Source organism: Tauraco erythrolophus, chromosome 12 (assembly GCF_009769465.1).
Source record: "Tauraco erythrolophus isolate bTauEry1 chromosome 12, bTauEry1.pri, whole genome shotgun sequence".
Classification (NCBI taxonomy): domain Eukaryota; kingdom Metazoa; phylum Chordata; class Aves; order Musophagiformes; family Musophagidae; genus Tauraco; species Tauraco erythrolophus.
This window is the reverse complement of record NC_141476.1, coordinates 20,408,356-20,428,320: the sequence shown is the minus strand read 5'-3', so window position 1 is coordinate 20,428,320 and position 19,965 is coordinate 20,408,356. Positions and strand designations below refer to the sequence as shown.

General features: G+C 38.2%; 1 protein-coding gene across 18 annotated transcripts in view; it reads right to left on the bottom strand.

The window, feature by feature from the left end:
• ATP2B2 (ATPase plasma membrane Ca2+ transporting 2) overlaps positions 1 to 19,965 on the bottom strand; it is a 175,363-nt gene that overhangs the window by 91,199 nt on the left and 64,199 nt on the right. For 14 of the 18 annotated variants that reach the window (XM_086619166.1, XM_009988232.2, XM_086619169.1 and 11 more), the window contains exon 3: positions 555 to 812. The exons of 3 other annotated variants lie outside the window; for them this stretch is intronic. In XM_086619166.1, coding sequence (XP_086475292.1) covers positions 555 to 812 — 258 coding nt within the window. The remainder of the gene's footprint in view (positions 1 to 554; positions 813 to 19,965) is intronic. One more of the 18 variants, XM_086619175.1, reaches the window with a different exon arrangement.

Genomic DNA, 19,965 nt, shown 5'->3' with positions numbered 1-19,965 from the left:
GAACAGGCCTTTTGCTGGAATTTTCCAGCTCAGTCAAATACAGATACACAGAGTTCCTGCCAACGTCTTCCTGTTCACTGGAGCACAGGGCTTTCCCTATGGAATAGAATTATAAGGCATCCACCTACTAGAAGCGCCCGATGTAGGGGGACTTACAGGATCCATAGCTCTGGAGCAGCCTGCCAGGTGGTGTGAGCACAGAGGCACAATTCCCTCTCACAGAGCACTTAAAAATACTTCCTCTTAATCCTAACTGGGCAGAAACCAAAAATTCCAAACACTGTAATCCTCCATGAAAGAGAATTACCTTTGTATGAACAGTGTGAAAGGAAGTGAAGATTACAAAAGTAAAATTAATTACCTAGTGCAATTTTATAGCGAGCAGTTTTCCTTCTGCCCTAACAGCCAAACTGACATCTTACCATGGACAATAATGACTCCACATAATTCTCTGTCTTTTAAATCCCTTCCAGTGAATTGAGTCTATTCTGCTAGAAAGGGAAAGGAGAATAAACGAAGTTCAGAAAAGCAGTCATGTAGTCGACAAAACTTACCATATTTCACCTGTGCAATGTCACCAACTACTATCTCTGCCACTGGGATTTGGATAACCTGTCCACCTCGGACAACAGTAAACTTCTGTTCCTGCTCAATACGACTTTGAAGCCCACGAAACTGCTTCTCCTTGCTCCAGTCATTGAAGGCAGTGACAAGTACAACACAGATAACAGAGAGTAGGATGGCAGCACCTTCAATCCAGCCAGCTTCAGCCTCACCTTCATCTTCAGCTCCTCCTGTTGCAGTACCACATCCTGCAAAGGCAACATTAAGAATCATTCAGTCCAGCGAAGATTGGGTGTATCATGTTTATCACAACGAGAAAAACTGCTATGAAATGACAAGGAGGTTAAGGAATAGAATTGCTTTTCAAAGTACTGTCTGCTGAAGGAACTATGGCAGAATAGAGAAAAAGTAGAAATAAAGATGTCTGAGGAAAAGAGAAAGAAAACAAATCAATAGAAACTTCACACCTTTTAATTTTTCTACTGAACAATATCCTTGGTAAACCCCAACTAAACAAAAGGAAAAAGGCGGCGGCACTAATTCTGTTGTTTAACAGAAAGGTTGATAGCTTCACCCGAGCCATCAAGCATTTCCAGAAAGAAGGACAACTTTCTAGGAGTGGCAAGGATGACTAAAACAACGAGTAACATCAAGCAACACAAAACAATGGTATTAAATTAAGATTAAAGAAAACAGATTAAATTAAAAGAGATTTAAGACATAATTTTCAACACAATTGCTAAACATTCTCAATTAAATGCACTTATTAAGAACATTTGTTTAAAAAATACTGAGATAAACTAAGCATATTAGTGTTCAAATGTGATAATGGAATGTATTAGGGAACACTGTGTAAAAATAATAGCTTAATATTAACTCATCATTTTTCTTTACAGAGAAATACAGTGGCATGCCTATAGAACCGTAAGTATGTTATTTTTGTCACAAGAAAAACAGTATTAAAAACCCACATTCTATCTATTAATTCTGAATTGCTTTATACACATCTGATTATTTATTGCAAAGTAATATGCAATTAAAATTTAAACAGATTTTCTAGATAGTATTCACTAAGGAAAACTAATATATCTCTCCTTCTTAATGAAATAAGACCTAAAAAAAGATAGTTTAAAATAGTGGACAGCAAAGCACACATACTAGAATCACACAATTCAGAGATATCCCAACCAACAGGAGAGAAAAAAAAGAACTCGGTCTGAACAATAGAGCCTCCTCTCCCAAAGGACTGAAGGAGAAAAGAAATCTTTTAATTTTTCATGAAGAACTGAACTAGGGAGGCATTTGACATCACTTTTCCATCCTACCCAGGTACCAGGGAGTTTAGCAACTTAGCAACTGTGTTGCTTCCATCTATGAATAAAGTTTAATTTTGCCATATTCGTCACCCATCACTAGAGGGAATTAACAAGCAATTTGATTTCTATTTTTGAGTTACACAGATTTCCCTGTAACAAAAGCATCATAATTCATTAACCAGCTGAGCAATTACTCTCGCATATGAACAGTAACAAAACTATCAAAAGTCAAAGGAAGAAAGATAAGACTGAATGTCTGCTAAGTGAAGAGAAGAAAATTGAAATAAACCGAGTTTTTACCAGTAGTTCAAATCTAGACTTAATGTAACTGAAAGGCAAAGCACGCTCCCAGGAGAAGGGGCTTTTCCAGCAGGAGCGCCCTTAGACAGGTGCCCCACATGAACCTTCATCCGCAGTACAACCTCGCTAAAGAAATCGTTTTTATAGCACCCAAGAAAGAAACCAGGTAACCTTTTGTAAGTTCAGTACCTTAAGCTACTTAAAACCAGTCATAAATGCAGCTTAGAAACCACATCTCCAACTTCTCCTTCAGCAGAATGTTACTTTTGGGAAGGACTAATGAACTTTGCTCTGTTTAACCTTAATCATCTTAATTTGTCTGTCAGATTTTAGATTCCTTTTCTAAATCAGAAGATTCACTTCTGCCTTGTTTGGACTAAGGGGTTTCCTACTACAAGTAATTCTGTTTGGGTAAATATAAGACAAAAATTCACTATTCATTTTTCATTAGATATGATTTAGAATTAAGTACCATGAATATCCTATTCTTTTTAATAGCATATCTCCTCTCCTATTTCTCATAGAAGAGACACAGCCTCGTCTGGCCCTAGTCACAGACTGATTTTATTTCCTTTTTAGATGGTTTAAATTAAGTCTAGGTCATACAAAAGTACAAACATTGTTTCCTACGGTGATCCCTTGGTCCTGGGTAACTGACAACAGGAACATGCAGACTGACCCACAGAGGTGGGCAGCTCAGCTCTTCAGCAGTTTCAGGCATTTCCATTAGGGTGATATTTATTTCCTTTATTCTGTAGCGTATCTTCCTATGCTTTCACTGAAAATCTTTGATTTCTGCATAGGGATTACTGATAATTTATACTTTGATATTTTCTACAAGAATTAGCATTATGTAATACTTAAATACAAGTTTGAACTATACCAGCATACCCACGAAAATCAATCACGTGAAAAACACAAGCTGTGCTTTGTCCTTCATTACAAGGATGCCATTATGGCATGGGTAAACTTCATAGTAATATTAAATGAGTAGAGCATCCTCTCTCTAGAACAGAAAGCCACCAGTTTTGAGAAAGTCATTGCTATTATTCCAAAGAACCAATAGGCCTGGTCGTTGCCTCCAAGATGTATTGGAGAAACAAAATGACAGCTAGTCAGGGCACTCGAACCCAGTGCCAACACACTGTACCTTGAATACCCTGGAAAACAATATTTCGGTGCCCTTTCAGGAAAAAAAACCAACCCACAACTTCTTGATCCAGTAAAAACAGGTAAAAAATAAAAATATTCATTGACTTGAGTAATGAAATTAATTTTGTATGTATGTGTTGTCAGAACTGATCTCCACGTTGATATAAACAACACCATTCCTAGTATGTTCATATAACCAGAAAAAATAGTCCAACATAGCATGTAAATAATACAAGATGTTATCATTAAGATGAAAGGAATTGTGTTTACCTGTCTCATAGATTATGCATGAGCAAAAACATAATTCACTCTTCATATTATGGCTGAAAAAATTGTTTGTAAGAACGAAAGAAAATCTGAAGAAAACAGAACAAACTTTGATGAAGCTCTTGGAAAGCGTCCCTAAATTTGACAAGCTTCCGCACTGAATAACAATTCATGATTTCAACTTTTAAAATCCTGAGAAATTTTTCCATAACGCAATGGAAACAACAAAAGATCAAATGCATTTAATTTATTTTCTGTTTATTCAATCAGACATTGCTAAATGCAGATGGAGGAAAGGTATTTGAAGGGGAAGAAGGAATTCTTGAAGAGAGAGCCAGGAGTAGAGAAATGAATTGATAAGACATGGTCAAAACCAGAAGTTAGTCTTTTAGATGGATGGAAGAAACCGTGAGTTGCTTTATGGATTTTAGAATCCTTACTGGTTGAGATTCAGTCTGGTTTTTGTAAAACTGCAGGTGTTGCTTCTTACAGTGATCCATCAGCCCACGTTATCTGACACATTAAGAGGTAAGTTGACCATAGAGGTGGACAGGTAGTGCAAAGCAGGCAGCTCCCACTGGTTTTATTCAATATGACTCAAAATTGAAACAGTCAACTGGGACATGGGAGACACAAATTCTCTTTTTCCCCATCCCTCTCAAAGGATTAGAACTCAGGACCACAATTTTAAAGACCACAAGGTTGACAGTACACAACTGGCAATCTTACTCACCGCCCTGCAGATGCCCAGCCTGCAGGCTGGCCAACCGTGCCCTCTCCTCAGCACCATGAACACGTGTCCTCTCTGCTCTAGCCGATTCCCTCATTCAGATGAACGGTGGTCTTAAGCTATCAGAAAAAAACTACTTCGTTATCAGTATATGTCAGGTTAGGAGGAAACAGAAATTCAGCTATGTAAGGAGCTGGAACTCAAAAGACCAGGTATCTCCAAGTTGGAGCAGCAGCTGAGCAAGACTTTTGAATATCTAAGATTTTCAGGTAGATACTTGTAAAAGCTGAGAAATCAAATTGCTCTTTGTGTGGACCTAGCCTAACATAACTAAATATAACTAAAACCAGGCTGATTAAATGATCAACCAAGATGATCATCAGACTTTCTCAGAATTTCGTCTTTGTTTTTTACAGTCCCACATAAACAGAATGGGATAAAAATGCTAGATAAATCAATGCAAAATGTGCATCTCGTTCTCATTATAGGAATAAACTCTAGCAACTTTGAGGGAGTAAATAACTACTTAGTTCTTACAATAGTAAGAATCCAGAACAGTTTTTTTTTTTAAAACAGAGATTTACAGACAAGCAGGATTTAAAAATGAAACCTGCCCTTCAAGAGATGACCTATCTGTCGGGAAACATTTTCTTGAACTATGTGGTATTCTTGCTTCACAACTATTTTAGAACTATTTTCTTTTAATAGGAAAAAAAAAGGGGGGGGGGGGGGTAACTTGCATCTCCATTGGCATAACTTTGTAGAATTCTTTCTAATATACTTAAGGGAAAATAATTTTTTCTTTTTCTTCTGCCATTATGTCACGCAGGATTTTCTAGAAATTCTAGAAAGACTTATATGAATTTACAGGAGGAAACTACGTATTCATAGGAGAAAAAATACATAATTGTTAACTATAAACTTATACTATCTGTCCTCCTTATTGTAGTGCACAGAGTGACACAGTGTTGACTTTACAGATAAGGGGAAAATAAGGAATCTGAAAAAGACACACAAAAGACAAAAATAATATGCCTAAGTAACAAAATATAGTTTAAAGCATCTCATGTTTATTAAGAATGCTCACATAACCTTTAAAAAATTGTATTAAGGTCTAAGATTGCTGATATGCTTTCACAGGACAGTACTTGGTTCCCAATGTAACCAAAAAATATGCGTGAGACTTTACTGAAAGGCACCGATTGAAAGTATCACAAAAGAATATTTAATATGCATATGTGATTTGTAGGGTTTTATCCAAGACAGTGAATCGTGAAGTACTCATTTAGAATTATATTCAACATAGGCCCTATCAGAAAATTCAACTTCAAAGAAGTAAACAAGTTTTTAACACGAAGCTATTTTCCACCATAACTATGAACATATGCTATGTGTGTGTCATTCCCCAAAGTCTCATCCTCATGAGACAGAAGATGCATACTCAGTTCGAAATTGAGATTATAAAGATTTGACTGCAAGTCAAGAACATAAAGGGCTGTAACTCCTTTGGCATAGAAAAAGAAGATGAAGTCATAAAATGGATTTGCTTATTCCAAAAGAGTGTGCAGGAACATACAGGTGAGCAGAACCCCCCACCAAAGAGTGGGGGAACCTGACAGTGCAGCCTCAAAGAACATTCAGAGATACAAAAGGGCACTAATATGATTGTGTCCTCCATAACGTATCTCAAAAGTACATTATCAAAAACTTGTGGAAGGAGAATAAAATTTTAAAAGCTTAACGTTTGACCAGAAATAGGTCAGCAAGGACCATTGAAAAAGTTTTCTATAAAAGGGAGATGAAGGGAAGATAGAATCCAAAGGTAAAGAGGATTCAGGAAGAAAAGAACAGGAAAATAGTTCAAACCAACACACTTAGTCAGTCCATTTGAAGTCGCAGCGCCTGGGTTTCCATCTCATCCGAGATTGTGAGCAACCTGGGCGCAAGCACTACGGGCTACAAAACCTGTCCAAGAACCTGGAAAGCTGAGCAAACACCGTGCTGGATCCTTTCATGCATTTATTTAATTGTCAGTAGTTTAAAAATTAGCCTGAGAAGCCTGCTCTGCATGAGCATTATTTTAATTGTACCTAAAGTTTTAGAAAGAAAAACTAGGAAAGCAAGGCACAGGATATTAAAAGGAAAGGGAACTGCATGATAAAAAAGACTTGAACACACTTATGCCAAAAAGGGAAGGTGGGAAAGGAGAGGAAGGTGTACAGGAGCAGGTTACAGCATTTCAGGAAGAGAGTAAACAAGAAATTTCACTGTAGCCAGCAGGAGCAAATAATTTGGTTGATGCTATTAATCATTTCAATTTGGTGAAAATCAGAAAGACGGAAAGTAAAAAAAAAAAAAGGAAAAGTCCGCAAATAGCCAGACAGCATCCTCTGACAGATTACCAGGCCCATTTCCTGTTGGAAACTGGAATGCTTTTAAGGTCATAGACACCATTTCAATATACATTTCTCATATTATCAACCAAATCTGGGCAAACACAGAAAGAAGCATCCAAGCACCATGCAACTAAAAAGAATATCTGTTTAAGATTTCAAAGAGTTAGGAGGAGGTTCAAAGCTGCTTTGAATAGGATAACGATTATAATTACAAACTATACAGTCTTAAGAGGCAGCATGGTAATTTTTAAATCAGAAAAAGGATATTTTTAAAAATCTGTGAACATCTGTATTCCTAAGTAAGTCCCAACCTACAGCACATACCTCTCAGCTAGTTATTTCAACCTACACATTTCTATTTTTAAGCTGAGAATACCTTGCGGCATTTAAATTCCCTAGGAAAATCTCCTAACGCCCCCAGAGGTAATTTTTTTAGTCAGTCAAACTGGTTTTGTCATCAGAAAGACAACAGTTCCCATGATAAAAACTTTTTATCTAATCGCTTTCTGTAAAGACATTTTTCCTTAGCTGCAGCTCCAGCACTGATGTTGTTAGAGCAAATTGAGCAGCGCAAAGTTCCAGCTTTTTCATTAGTCAAGCTCCTGTTACTAACATCGTAAGTGATGTTATTTATTTTATCAAAAGTAGTCAGTTGGGTAGGAAAATGAACAATGACCCAAAACTACACAATAAACCTCATAAACTCCCCTCCTTAACAAGATTTTTTTAAGCTGTAACAGATACTGTAACATTTATTTTCACAAATTCCTTTTTGTGTCCTATCATTTGCTACTAAATCAGTCCGCAGGGCGATTGCCAGTTCCTGAAGTACCGCTATTCTTCCCAAAATTCGCTGTGTGACGATGCATCATCAGATGTGGGATCACTTCCAACAAGGGCACAGCACACGGCAGCGAGGGCACAGGCTGCTGAAGCCCAGAGTGCCACTGCGGCACCGCAGCTACAGCAAAGGTGCAGAAATCACTGGAACACCAAAAAATGAAGTTTTCTCTCTTTCCTCACACTCTCCGGGGACTTATTCAGGCGTGAAACACATTTCCTGGTTACGTGGAGTAAATCAACCTGCGTTCTCCAGAAACACATTCGTTTCTGTGACCAGCCACGCAGAAGGGATTTACTAGCGTGAGATATTTATATTACACATTTCAGGTTTAGGGTGCTTGTATTTTCACTAAAAATGAGTTTTGGATGCTTATTTGAAAACAGTATTAGAAATTCCTTGCTCTGTGATACATTGGTTAGTTATATAAGGACTCCGGGCAGGAGGAAAAAAAACATATCGTCCCTGTGGGTTAGTTATATAACTGACAACTTTAGAGTTCAATATTAAATATTTACACATTTTTGACACATTCATGCAGGGAAACAAATCTGTAAGCCCTGAAAGCATATATATCCACACATTCCTCTGCCTGATCACAAATGTTTGTGTGCAGAGAAACGTTAATCAAAATACTCACTCAACTTTGAGATGCAGTACGTCAAGCAAGATTCTTCTGACTGGCACCCCCAAGGAAACGCATTTCGTAAAGATCAGTCCCAACAACGGGGTCCTAACTCCACCAAAGGCAGTGGAAGGGAACAGGACCACACAACTATTTCTATAATGTTTATATTCGATTTTCTTTCCTTTTTATTGCCATAGAGAAAATAGAGAAAGGCCAATATGGGAAATTTAATCCCAAGCCCTGTTCTTGTGGATTGCAAGGGAAAACCTTGACATTCGAGTGCTATAGTTTTAATATATATTGCTCAGAGCTAAAAACGTCTGGTGAATACAGTCACATATTCAGAAGGCAAACCATGGTTTTCAAATGTAAGAATCAGACCTTCAAAGTTGTTCTCTGTGTTCATTAATAAGAGTTAAAGTGCAGTTAGTCAACAATGCTTCCAAGGTCACGTCCTAGCTGAGTTTTTCTTACAGAATTAATACTTCTAGAGAATCTCTTCCTAGAAAATATTTGAGAAGATTTTATATTTCACTCCAAAGTTCTAAATCTCATTACCTCATGTCCCCAGTTGAGAGTTAAGTCGTGCTTGGCAACCTGGAAATCTATCTAATAAGCAATATCTAACAGCAACCAGTTTTGCCGATGATCTACACATCTCTAACGAAGCGAAGGTATCTGTGCGACTTAATTTCTCACAGTCCAACACAGATTTGTAGAAACCAGATGTAGGTCACTTTATGTTATGAAACAATTATTTAACTTGCAGGTCCCATAAACACAATGTGCACATTTTGCACTTTACAAGCTCTTAACGTGTTGTTACTGAATCCAGGCCAAGTCTTAAACTTCTGTCATTCATTTATACGACCAACACCCAGTAATGAAATCGCTCCCTAAGCACGCTTTGTGCTGGTGAACAGTACAGAACTGAGAGCTTTCACAGGGCTGAGCAAAACCAGACCGAAACCACTCTTTGGCTCCCGAAAGCTGACGTTCTACTCACCCCATCTTTATTTTACAAGTGATACATCTGCTTTTTTCTGAGTCAACGACACACACACTATCATTTACATCTTTCCTGAAGAGTGCTCTGTTCCTGGGCAGAGCACAATATCTAAATTGGGCTTTCCTTGCCGAGTCTGACAACCTGTGTATAGATCTGTATTTTCTTTCTTGTTGCTTCTCACAGACACACCAAATGTATGGTATTTCCAGATGCGTATTTCCAGATTTCCCCATTGCAATAAAAATGTCCATTGACACAGAAAACCCAAAGCACTATGGATGAGCAGAACCTCACTTGTTCTCTCTCATTCAAAAGGTGATGGGTTCAAAGGAAACAGGGGAAAGAGAGACAAGTCAGAAAGACAGATAGCATACCCAGCCAGAAAAGAAGGAAATTAAGAATCAAGAAGTTTGTAATAGGGAAGTTTCAGAAAAAACAATATCTACTAATTAAGATTTTAATGCAACCTTGAGTAATCTAGAAGTAGGACATCTGTAAGCATTTTAGAACATGGTAAAAAAACAGTACAGCATATTATAAAACAACCAGTGCAATATATTTTCATCAAAACACTTCTAAAAGAGCAATTCAATTCACTTAAACATCTTTTCAGTAATTATGTTTGTTGTGCAAACCAGTAAGAATTCACAAAACAAGTCTTTTCAGACATCATCAAAGATACTTACCCCATAATAATAAACAATCACCAACAGCTTCACAGGCATTGGTAAATGTATGAGATAGTAAAAACTTTTTCAAAAAAGACAAAATAATGAAACAAAATAATCGGTCTTCTCTCAAAATCTGTATTGAGGGATTAATTGAGAGGAGTAAAGTTTGTCAATCAAAAAATAAGATTCCCGATACAGGATAATATATTCCATACAGCAATAGCTTTGTCTATACTAGGAAAGTTGTGCTGGGATACTTGAAACAATGACCTTCTCTGGTAAAGATATAGATATACAAGCTGTTTGTAAGCTATTAGTATAGCCTATAACTATTCCATTAAAAAAAATATACAATTATTTGTATTTGTGTCTATAGAGATATTGAAAAAATTTAAATCAAATGTAAAAAAATACTACCGATGTAACTTTTCATTTCAGTACAAGAATCAATGTCCACAATGAAAATTCTGGTGAAGGTTGAAGGTTTCATTGTATTCATCCAGGATGTATAAAAACAGAGTTACAAAATTCTCCAAATTTGAGTCACCATTCCAAGAATGCTGACCAGGTGTACATGGTCTTAAACACTCTTGCTCAGTCATTCAGTTTAGGCTCTTTTCTCAGGGTTTTTCATGGAAAAAGGCTGAAAGACCTTGGTTCAGCTCTCCAATGCAGAACAGAAAGATGTATCACTACTTTGCTGTGAAATTTTGTTTAGTGGCCAGCCTTGATACCTCCAGTTAGGGTTTCTGAGGATAACTCAACTGATTTGACTCTACCAGAAAAGTGTTTTAAGTTTAGACTGCACCAACAACAGGGCAACTCAATTTACAGCAATGAAGAACACACATAGCACAAATAAGGGACTCCTTTTGGATGATATTATTTAAATGTCAGAACTATGACAAAACTGAATGTGAAAGACAAACTCAGTTTGAAAGATATGTGTGCTAAATCGAATTAACAATGTAGGAAACTATGATCCCAGAAAAATGCATGAGTTTTGAATCACTTTACTGGAATGCTGATATAAATGTCATTGGCTGATTCAGAGTAAAATAAGGAAGGAAAGGAATGCCTTTTTTCACTATCATATAGTGTAAGACCACACTTGGAATAGGCTATTGTGCCAATGCAAACAAAACAGTACGAATAAAACTGATAGGAAGAAATTAGAACTTCCATCAGCTTGATGTTAGCAAGGAAGTATCTGTCTGTATGTTGACATTTATTCACTTGGATAAGTTTAATTAAGTTTGATTTCAAATTCTAACCTTGCTATTAAAAAACCTGCATAGGGGACCCTGCAGCTACTGAGGTGAAGTCATCTTAAAAGAGCCTTATTAAACACAAACGCCCCACTTGGGTCCTGAACATACAGCTGGAGGAAAAAAAAAAAAAAAAAAAAGAATCTCAAGAAAATATGGCACATTTGGAGCTCCAACCATCCAGGCACTCTGCACAAACACGTCAGAAAGCCAAAGCCACAGTTAGTTTTTAAACACAGGAGGAATGTTCCCATTTCTCATGTAGCAATCCCTAACAATTTCCAATACTTCCTGAATACCACTGGATGGAGAGGAGGATTGGAACACTTCCTCAGCTCCCGCTTCCCATGCAGATCACTGAAAGCACCAGAAAACACAGAAAGCCAGGAAAACACATGAATGCTTAAAAGAAAACTGGCTATTGTCAAGGCACTTAACTTTAAATAGAGCTAAGAAAAACATTTAACCTCAACAGAGCAACAAATATTTCATAAACACATCGAGAGCTGTCTTTCTTACTGATGCTTCACCTATTAAATCCTTACAAAGAAAGCCTATTCTCTTTTTGTCTGAAGTAGAATGATTCGAAGAGCACATCACTGAAGAAGGTTTCTATGGTGGCATCTGCCCGAGTAATGGATGCCTGTACTGTTTCATCGCTCTTTGATTGTGTTCCAATATAAACAAAATGTACTTGCTTCTAAAACTGCTCCGTTTTCTTTTTTGTATGCTTTAAAACAAGATGTTCTAACCAAGATGATTTTAGAGAAAAATCTATGATTGCTGACTGATACACTTCATACATCTAATCATTTAAAGAGTAATTGTCAGCTCCTTCCAACCTACAAGCCCTGCAGAGGGAGGTTACTAAGAACAGGTTACTGGTTTTAATAGCCCTCTTCAAAGTAATTCATGGATTCTCACAGGCCCACAGACCACAGCTTGAAAGCCACCGATTGAGAAAATTTGCCACTGAGTAGCTTAAGCAACCTAAGACAGCTAGGATACTGCAAAAGCAGAAAGCTAAACCAGGGCTCTTTTGAGCTTAGGTTCTAGAGCCAGTTCTTGAAACACCTCAGCCTCTTTTGATGCTACTGCTCCCTCCCTCCTCGGTCACATTCATTAGAACAAGAAAACCGGGTTGAGTAAGATATGGAAAATTTGTAGATCTTGGCCACAAAACCAGCTCATAAACTGCAGTGTTTATTACTGTCATTAAATTTCTCATTTTCATTACTTTGTGCTATAAAGCTTTAAGAGGTGAAAAATCATTTCAGTAAAAGATTAAACATTATATCACAATGTCTTGCAGTAGAAGGCATTAAAAAGTTCTATCAACGCTAGCAAATAGTGTGGCCCTATAAAAGTCGTTTCACAGTGCAAATCTATGCGCTAAGGAAATATGTTTCTGGACTGTATTTTTCAGTTTAGTTTCATCCCAAAGGATGGGATGAAACCCCATCTGACTGCACATCGAGTTTGTGCGCTCCCTGAAAGCACCCTGCCACGTCAACCAAAACATATTAACCGGGGACAAGCAGGAGATGTAATTTCTGATGTATACCCTGGGTCCAATCTAAAATGTTAATGTAGCTAGATCCAAGGCAAGCTAAAGCTGCATGTAATTAGGATAACCTCCATTTCAAACATACTTTTACATATTCCGCATATTAATTTTAGTTTCGTCTAGTTTTTAAGGTTCTAAAGGTTTATGCATACTTAACTGAAACGAGATGAGCACATATCCTGGAGAGAAAAGGCAGAACTCTTTATGCAATAAGAGAAATAAATTAGAATCAAGCATTTAAATTGTTACTTTTCTGACAGGAGAGATATATGTGTATATATACACACAGGAAAATATGCACATATACATTAACACACACATATGTATATGTGCACACAGATGCACATACTTAAAAAGTAGTATAATTCAGTGCCGTTACACCTGATATGAGCTCTGCTGCGTTAGGTGTAATGGATGTGGACTGTGATACCAAACACTCACTCATCTGGGCTTTATTCCTGAAGGGAGTTTGGCAGGTGGAGGCTGCTTCTATTTTCTGATTAAGCTTTAGAAAAACCTTGAAGTGCATCTATGCAGATTTGAAGTTGAGAAGTTTTAAGATTCTTTTCCGCAGGTCCCAATTCAATACCTGATTACACACGTGTGTGCATACAGTTCATGCTGAGTTTTAGACATTTTCTCTCAAAGGCCTGTTTTATTGTTACTGGTCTCTGTCAAAAAAAAAAAAAAGCTGCGAAGTGCTATACATCTGCCTCATCATCACAGATGTCGTACTGAAAAAGGTATTTGTGTTTTGTTGCAGTCATCTGTGCTTAAATGTTTTTTCCAGATAATAATTTTCCATTCTAATTCAAGCCCACCAACAGACATGAACCATAAGCACTTTGACACCTTGGGTTTTCACATAGTTTGTTTGAACTCATGCAGACCAGCTGGCAAACAGCAGCCTCCTTTGAAGCTGTAAAACAATCCTATAACCTGATCCAAAAATACTTTGAATTAAAAAATGTCACATAATAAATGGATGATTTTGCAAATTTGAAAAATAGTTGAGATTTTAAAGCTGCTAAATTAGGAATGATTTTTTAATTCACAATCAAATAAGAAAACACTCAGTACTCCTGCTATTCACACTGTTTTATTTTATAAGCTATTAATGTTAACTTTTAACAATAAGGATGTTTTCATTGGTTTGGGGAAACTTTGATTTTTTTTTTTTTTTAAACACCAGGTAAATCATTTGAAGGTAACATTATGGCTCCCTTTGTCAAACTCAGTGCAATACTTGTATTCCTCTGTATTAGTGACATGTTGTTCAAATTTCAAATTCCTATTGAAAAACCCGGGTAAGTTCCCATAAACAGCTATCCATTGGTATTGATAATCAAGTTGTCCTCAAGTAGGCAAAACATGCTGGAGTTAAAACACGACAAATTGGCCTTCACATCCATGTGAAAACATAACAAGGCAGTGATGTGTTTAAATTCTTACAAGAGAGGTTTAGGTTATCCCCCAGGAATAACTGCCTCACCGCATGGACACACAAATTATCTAGGAGAGACAGAATTTCCATTGCTAGAACCTTTTAGAAATAAGCATGATAAATTTCTGTCAAGAACGGCTTAAGTATTGTTGATGGAGCTTGCAAGTATGGGGACAGACTACACGACCTCCAAGATCTCTTCAAGGAGGTTTTCTCAGATCCTGCCCCTCTCGTTCGCCTTTGGATGCTGTCAGTGGGCCAGGGAGGAGCAGAGCCCGGGCGCTCTCTGATTTATACACCCAGGGCTCCTCAGCACTGCACTCCTCATACAGGGAGTGCTGGGGAGCCTACAGTAAACACAGCTTTGCTGCTCTGGGACAAAACCAAGGCCAGCAAGGCTTCTGTTTCGGTCAGTTGTCCAGGCTCTTGCTGGGCGCAGGGGCTGATCACCCCTGCACCACCTCCCCAGCAGTTCCTGTCTGCAGGCGGCACACCACCGCTGTACCAACCTGCAGAGGCAGCCAAAAACATGTCATCTCCCCAAATCCACAGAACCAGCCAGCAGGAATTGGCATAAATAGGCCAGTGGAGGCAGGTCTATACTCTCCCAGCACAATTCAAGAGCGAGGCACTGAAGGAGGCTGCCGGGGCACTGTCGGAGCTTCTGTGCTCTCCGCAGTAAGGGCATCTAGAGCACAGAGGTACAAAACCCAGAGAGGATCTTCAAGGTCAATTTATGTCCTGACGGGTTTGTCAGCTACAGCTGAACACCAACACCAGGCTCCATGAAATGAGCCACCAAACCATCCCTGTGCCACGCTCTCCGTGACCCCACACCACCCTGGACCCTCACTGATTCACCCAGTATTGGAGCCCTAAACCTAAATTTGTCCCAACTTTTGAATCTAGGAAAAAAAAAAAAAAAAAGCAAAACCATTTCAGAAATTAAATAGTGTTTACAGGTAATGACGACTCAAATACGCACCACTTTCTCCTCATGAAAAGAGCCTTATACAAGTACTGGAGGACAGCAGGATAATTTGCATGCAGGAGAGTCTGGACACACGTGAACTCGTTGGACTCTCCAGCCTGTTCTGTTTTCTGCTCCTGGATATTTAGGCCTTGCACTGAAGTACTATTTAAGGCAAGAATTAAAAAGTAAGATACTTTCTTAAGCAAATTCTTAAAGGAACTAAATTTATTTAGCAAAATGGTTTGGGCTAATGGCACTAGAAGCCATATGCTGCTTCACCTCATCCGAGCTCTGGGAGGAAGGAGGTTAAGTGGTGGGGCTCTGGCAGATACTTCTGTTTCTTCTATTTTTTTCTCCTGTTTTCCAGGATGCCAACTGCCTCATCCCTTGTACCGACAGACAGTTTAGACTGCTTTTAAAAAAAAAAAAATAAAAAAAAAAATCTTTTGGGAATCTCACAGTTTAATTTTTTATGAAGAATGATAAAAGCATTTGAGTGGGTGCAACAACACTCCTCAAAAGTTTTATTTTGATAACCCTGAAATTAATGTACACTTTGAGATTAATCTGTTTTATATTGAAATGCTATTTCCTAATAGCTGCACTTGCATTGTCTCGGCTTCTCTTGGGAGCTGTTCTCAGCACAATAAAAACCTCTCGTGCAGTGACAGCTGGATCAGTGTTATTTTTCAGCAGCAAAGACCACAAAGGATTCCTATTAGGACATACCAGCTTTTAAGGCTACATGGCCCTTATACCCTCTTCTATACGACCTGTTCTCCCACTGATTTATCATTCCTCGGTGCCTGAAGAACGTTACATTATAAATATAGACTTACAGAATAACGTATGTGCTTCAGGTTTTTATACTCAATACAAAGTCATTTGAAAGTGCACTGAGACAAACCGGGGGGGAGTGTGGAATTCCAGATCTGTTCTAATTAAGGGCTAAAATGAAATAAAATTAGAACTAAAACCCTCTGAAGAAGTCCCTGGTTTGGTATAAGATTATGTTGCACTAGACAAACGGTTGACAGTCCTGCAAAATTAAAAGCAGTGCTCAGAGCTTGCAAATAGGGCAGATAAAGAACTGGGAGAGGGCAGCCAGATTTCCCTGCCCTGCCAACGGGTGAGTAGCTGACACTGGCAGTGAGGATTACACGACAGTTCAGCTGTTCCCTTGACCTTTCGAGATAGACCAGAGATTTGAAGATGTTTGCTAATTATTGCTGTTTTCAGCATCTGCAACAAAATTCTGAAAATATTTTCAGTAATTGTTGAGGGATGCTGGGCTGGTTTGTGTTTTTACTGGTATGGTTCAAGAAGCAGAGTGGGAGTTAAGATTCAAATCACAGAGAAGTATTAAAATGAATGAAATTTAGTTCATTTTATTTTAAAAAGGCTTCACATTTTCTACAATACATTTTGTATTATGGAAAGGACTTGAAGAGATAACAGATTTTCAATGCATCAAAAATACTGCTTGATGACATTTTTTAAATATAAAGAGCGCACACATAGGTCGTGGAATCCGTTTTTCCTCTTAATGTTGGCTTTGTAACTGAGAGGGCTGGCAAAAGACTTGTGGTTGTTTATGGCTATGTACTGCTCTGATTTTAGATTTGTAGAATAACATTAATGTTGACCTCACAAACTAGGTTTTTAGGCACCCTACATTTATGCATTTTTAATGCAATCTACGTTATCACATGTAAAATGCTTAAAAAAAAAATTAAGATCTAAAACTGCCACAAAGAACAGAGAATTAACTATGTTCAGCTGACTCACTTCTGACATTTCTGATTCTTTGACTCGTTAATCAAAGTGCATATTAACAAAACCCAAGGAGACAGATTTTCAGAGACAGGGAGACATACGCAACACTTTCCTGCGGAGATCTCTGTGTCCCAGGATCTCGAATTGGCCCGGCAAGATGCTCAGTACGTAAAAGTCTGGCAAAGGACTTCAAAAATTAATGTGCTTCATTAACCATGTGAGTAGCCCTACTGAATTAAAATGCTAAGGAAAATGTATGATCCAATTCCGGATGTGGACTGTATGGGTAAAGACAAGGTAAAAATTGATAAATGCTGCATTAAAATATTTAGTTTATATTCAATTATATTAATTGCATCTCACTAGGAAGTAAATGAACTGAATTCCTCAGAGGATGGCTCAAGATTTTCACGTGGTTATTTATCTGAGGTTACTTTTAATTAAGTTTAATTAAATTTGGTTGAAGTTCCTCAATAATTAGTGCTTTTGCTTTCTTTAACTTTTTTGACATAACTGCTTATCCCCCAGGGTTGTTTAAGCAAAGGGGGCACATGAGCACATCTTGTTTAACTGAAACCTTGAGTCATGCATAGATTTGTTAGTGCTTGTTTCTGGTGGTAAGGTAATACAAATGATCAACATTAATAAAGATTAAACCAATAAACCCGATATATTTACGTTTGGCCAGAACTGATTGTACTCTACCACAGAATTTAATAACCCTGAGTACCATCTCCCACACCAGATGAGCTGGTAGTGCTCCTGCAGAGCTAATCCTGCCCTTCATTTTATGTCCAACGTTTGCTTCCTGCCCAAATGACACCTGTGTGTTTCTCCTGCGCCAAGATATGTTTGCGTACACAACAATCTATTTCAGGGTTTCCCCAGCAGGCATTCTGTGTATTAACACAATTTAAGAATAAGCTGATTTCATCAGAAAAATGTAAGATTTCCAGAATCTCCAGAGGAAAACAGATCCATCTACTAGGACATTACTCTCTTGGAAAGAGAATGAAAGAAGTTTATGATCTGGGCAATAACTCTGAAAAAAGAAAAACGTTCCTCTGAGAGTGAGAAGAAAATTGTTAAGAATTGGATACTGAAGGATTGAGAGACTCCAAACATCAGCTACCTGAAAATACTAAAACAAACGCAGTTGTGTCACAGCTATTGGTAAAGAAACAGAAGGGAATAAAATCATAGACCAAAAACTGGGAAAGAGAGAAGAATTTTATCGAACCTAAGGTCAAGCTGTCCTGTCATGCATGGCAGCACAGAAAGGGTCTTTTTCCTTCCTACCTTACCTTGCCTGAACTACAGACACTGCCCAGCTCTCCCTGTAAGCCCAGCACTCGTCCTCGTGAGGAAGCTGGAAAGCAATGCCCTGCTTTCCTCCCACGCAGAACGGAAACACACGTCTTGTGTACCAATAAACTGGAAAAATTAACCTCTAAGAGTGGTCCACAGGGCAGTCCAGCTGTGAGCCACTGTTTCTTGTGATGGTGCCAAGGTAGTTTTCAGATTTTATTTGTCGTGTTTTTCCCCCCTCTCCATTGTCCCTTATTCTCAACACGCATCTTGCTAGACTGTGATGGTGCCTGGTATCCGCTGACTCAGCACGGCAAGCTGAGAGTTCCAGTTGCATCCTCCAGTGGAGGGAAAACTTCTCTATATGCAGAGAAACACATACAAGAGCAGAAGGCAAACCTTGCACAGCACATGAATCTGAAGATAATAATATACTGGTATAGGATTTTGGCTGATTTGCAAATACAGGCAATGGGGCGTAGCAATTACCCTTGGGTAAAACAAAATAATAAAAAAATTATGGGAAAGGTTGAAAGCTGGATGAGAAACTTCAGCTGTTTACACATGTAAATACAGAACAATTACCAAAAGTGTTAACATGACCTTAGAGCTGCATTAGAACGGTGGTATTTCTTATTTTCCTCTGGATATAGGGGAACGCTAGTATGTTATTAGGGTAAAACCCCCTTTAGCAGCCTAGCTGTCACATGAAAAGCAGCAAAACCACAAACTGATCTAAGGAAAGCTGAGAACTGAAACCACAAAAAGATACTGCCCAGCATAACAAAATTTTAAAATGTTTCGAAGGAGTAATGTCTTAATTATACGTTATTACAATATTTCTTTAATCCAAGAGATTTCATAATACCAATAATAAGTGCTGGGGAATCAGGACAGACAATGTATCTGTCACATGGCACGGTACTGGGGCCTAGCTGAAACCCAGCAGCCAGCCTATTGCAGCTGCTCTGCTCCAGCAGAATTCACACCGAGGGTAGGGAACTTGCGATGCGGACAACTGCACTGACCCAAATGGATGGATTTTTTTTTTTTTTTTTTAAATGTAAACCAGTACAGACTACAAACTAGACAGAAATTCAAGCTAGCTGGTATGAATGTCAGCACTTTCACTCCTAATAAAGAGAAGTTTGCTGCCAGCTGTATATATGTAGACATATTCTTTTCATATATACTTTTACATATAGGAAAGAAAATCTTACTTTTTTCACTTCCTTTTACAGGTACCTGCACTAATGAATGGTCTAATCTTTCCCACTGTTACTTATTTCTACAGACTTGCTCAATATGATGAAATGTCAAGAGACATTTTGAGTTGTACCTTCACAGGCAGTAAGATGAGAAGAGCACAGCGTTTCAGATCCTAAGGAATAGATCTGGACAACGTCGAGGGTAAGTTGTTTGGGGTTGGTTTTTTTTCCCACTCAGACTAATTTTTACAGAGTTTTTTATCTAAACATCACACAGCTGCCTCTGCTTCTGTAGTGAAGACCTTTACAGCTATCTGGTGAACCCAGCACTGATGAGCATGTTGGCTCTTGCATTTCCACATCTGACTGGGACCTGCTGTCCATTCGATCCGTACACGAGTATTTGTTCAGGTTCACACATAAGGAGCATAAGATTTGCTAAGTATGCCCAGCACAGTAGTATCATGAGTACAAGCGAGTACTACCTCAACAGGGAGGCTTGGCACAGAACCAAGATAAGCAACCATCCTCACTGGAGCTGTGGATC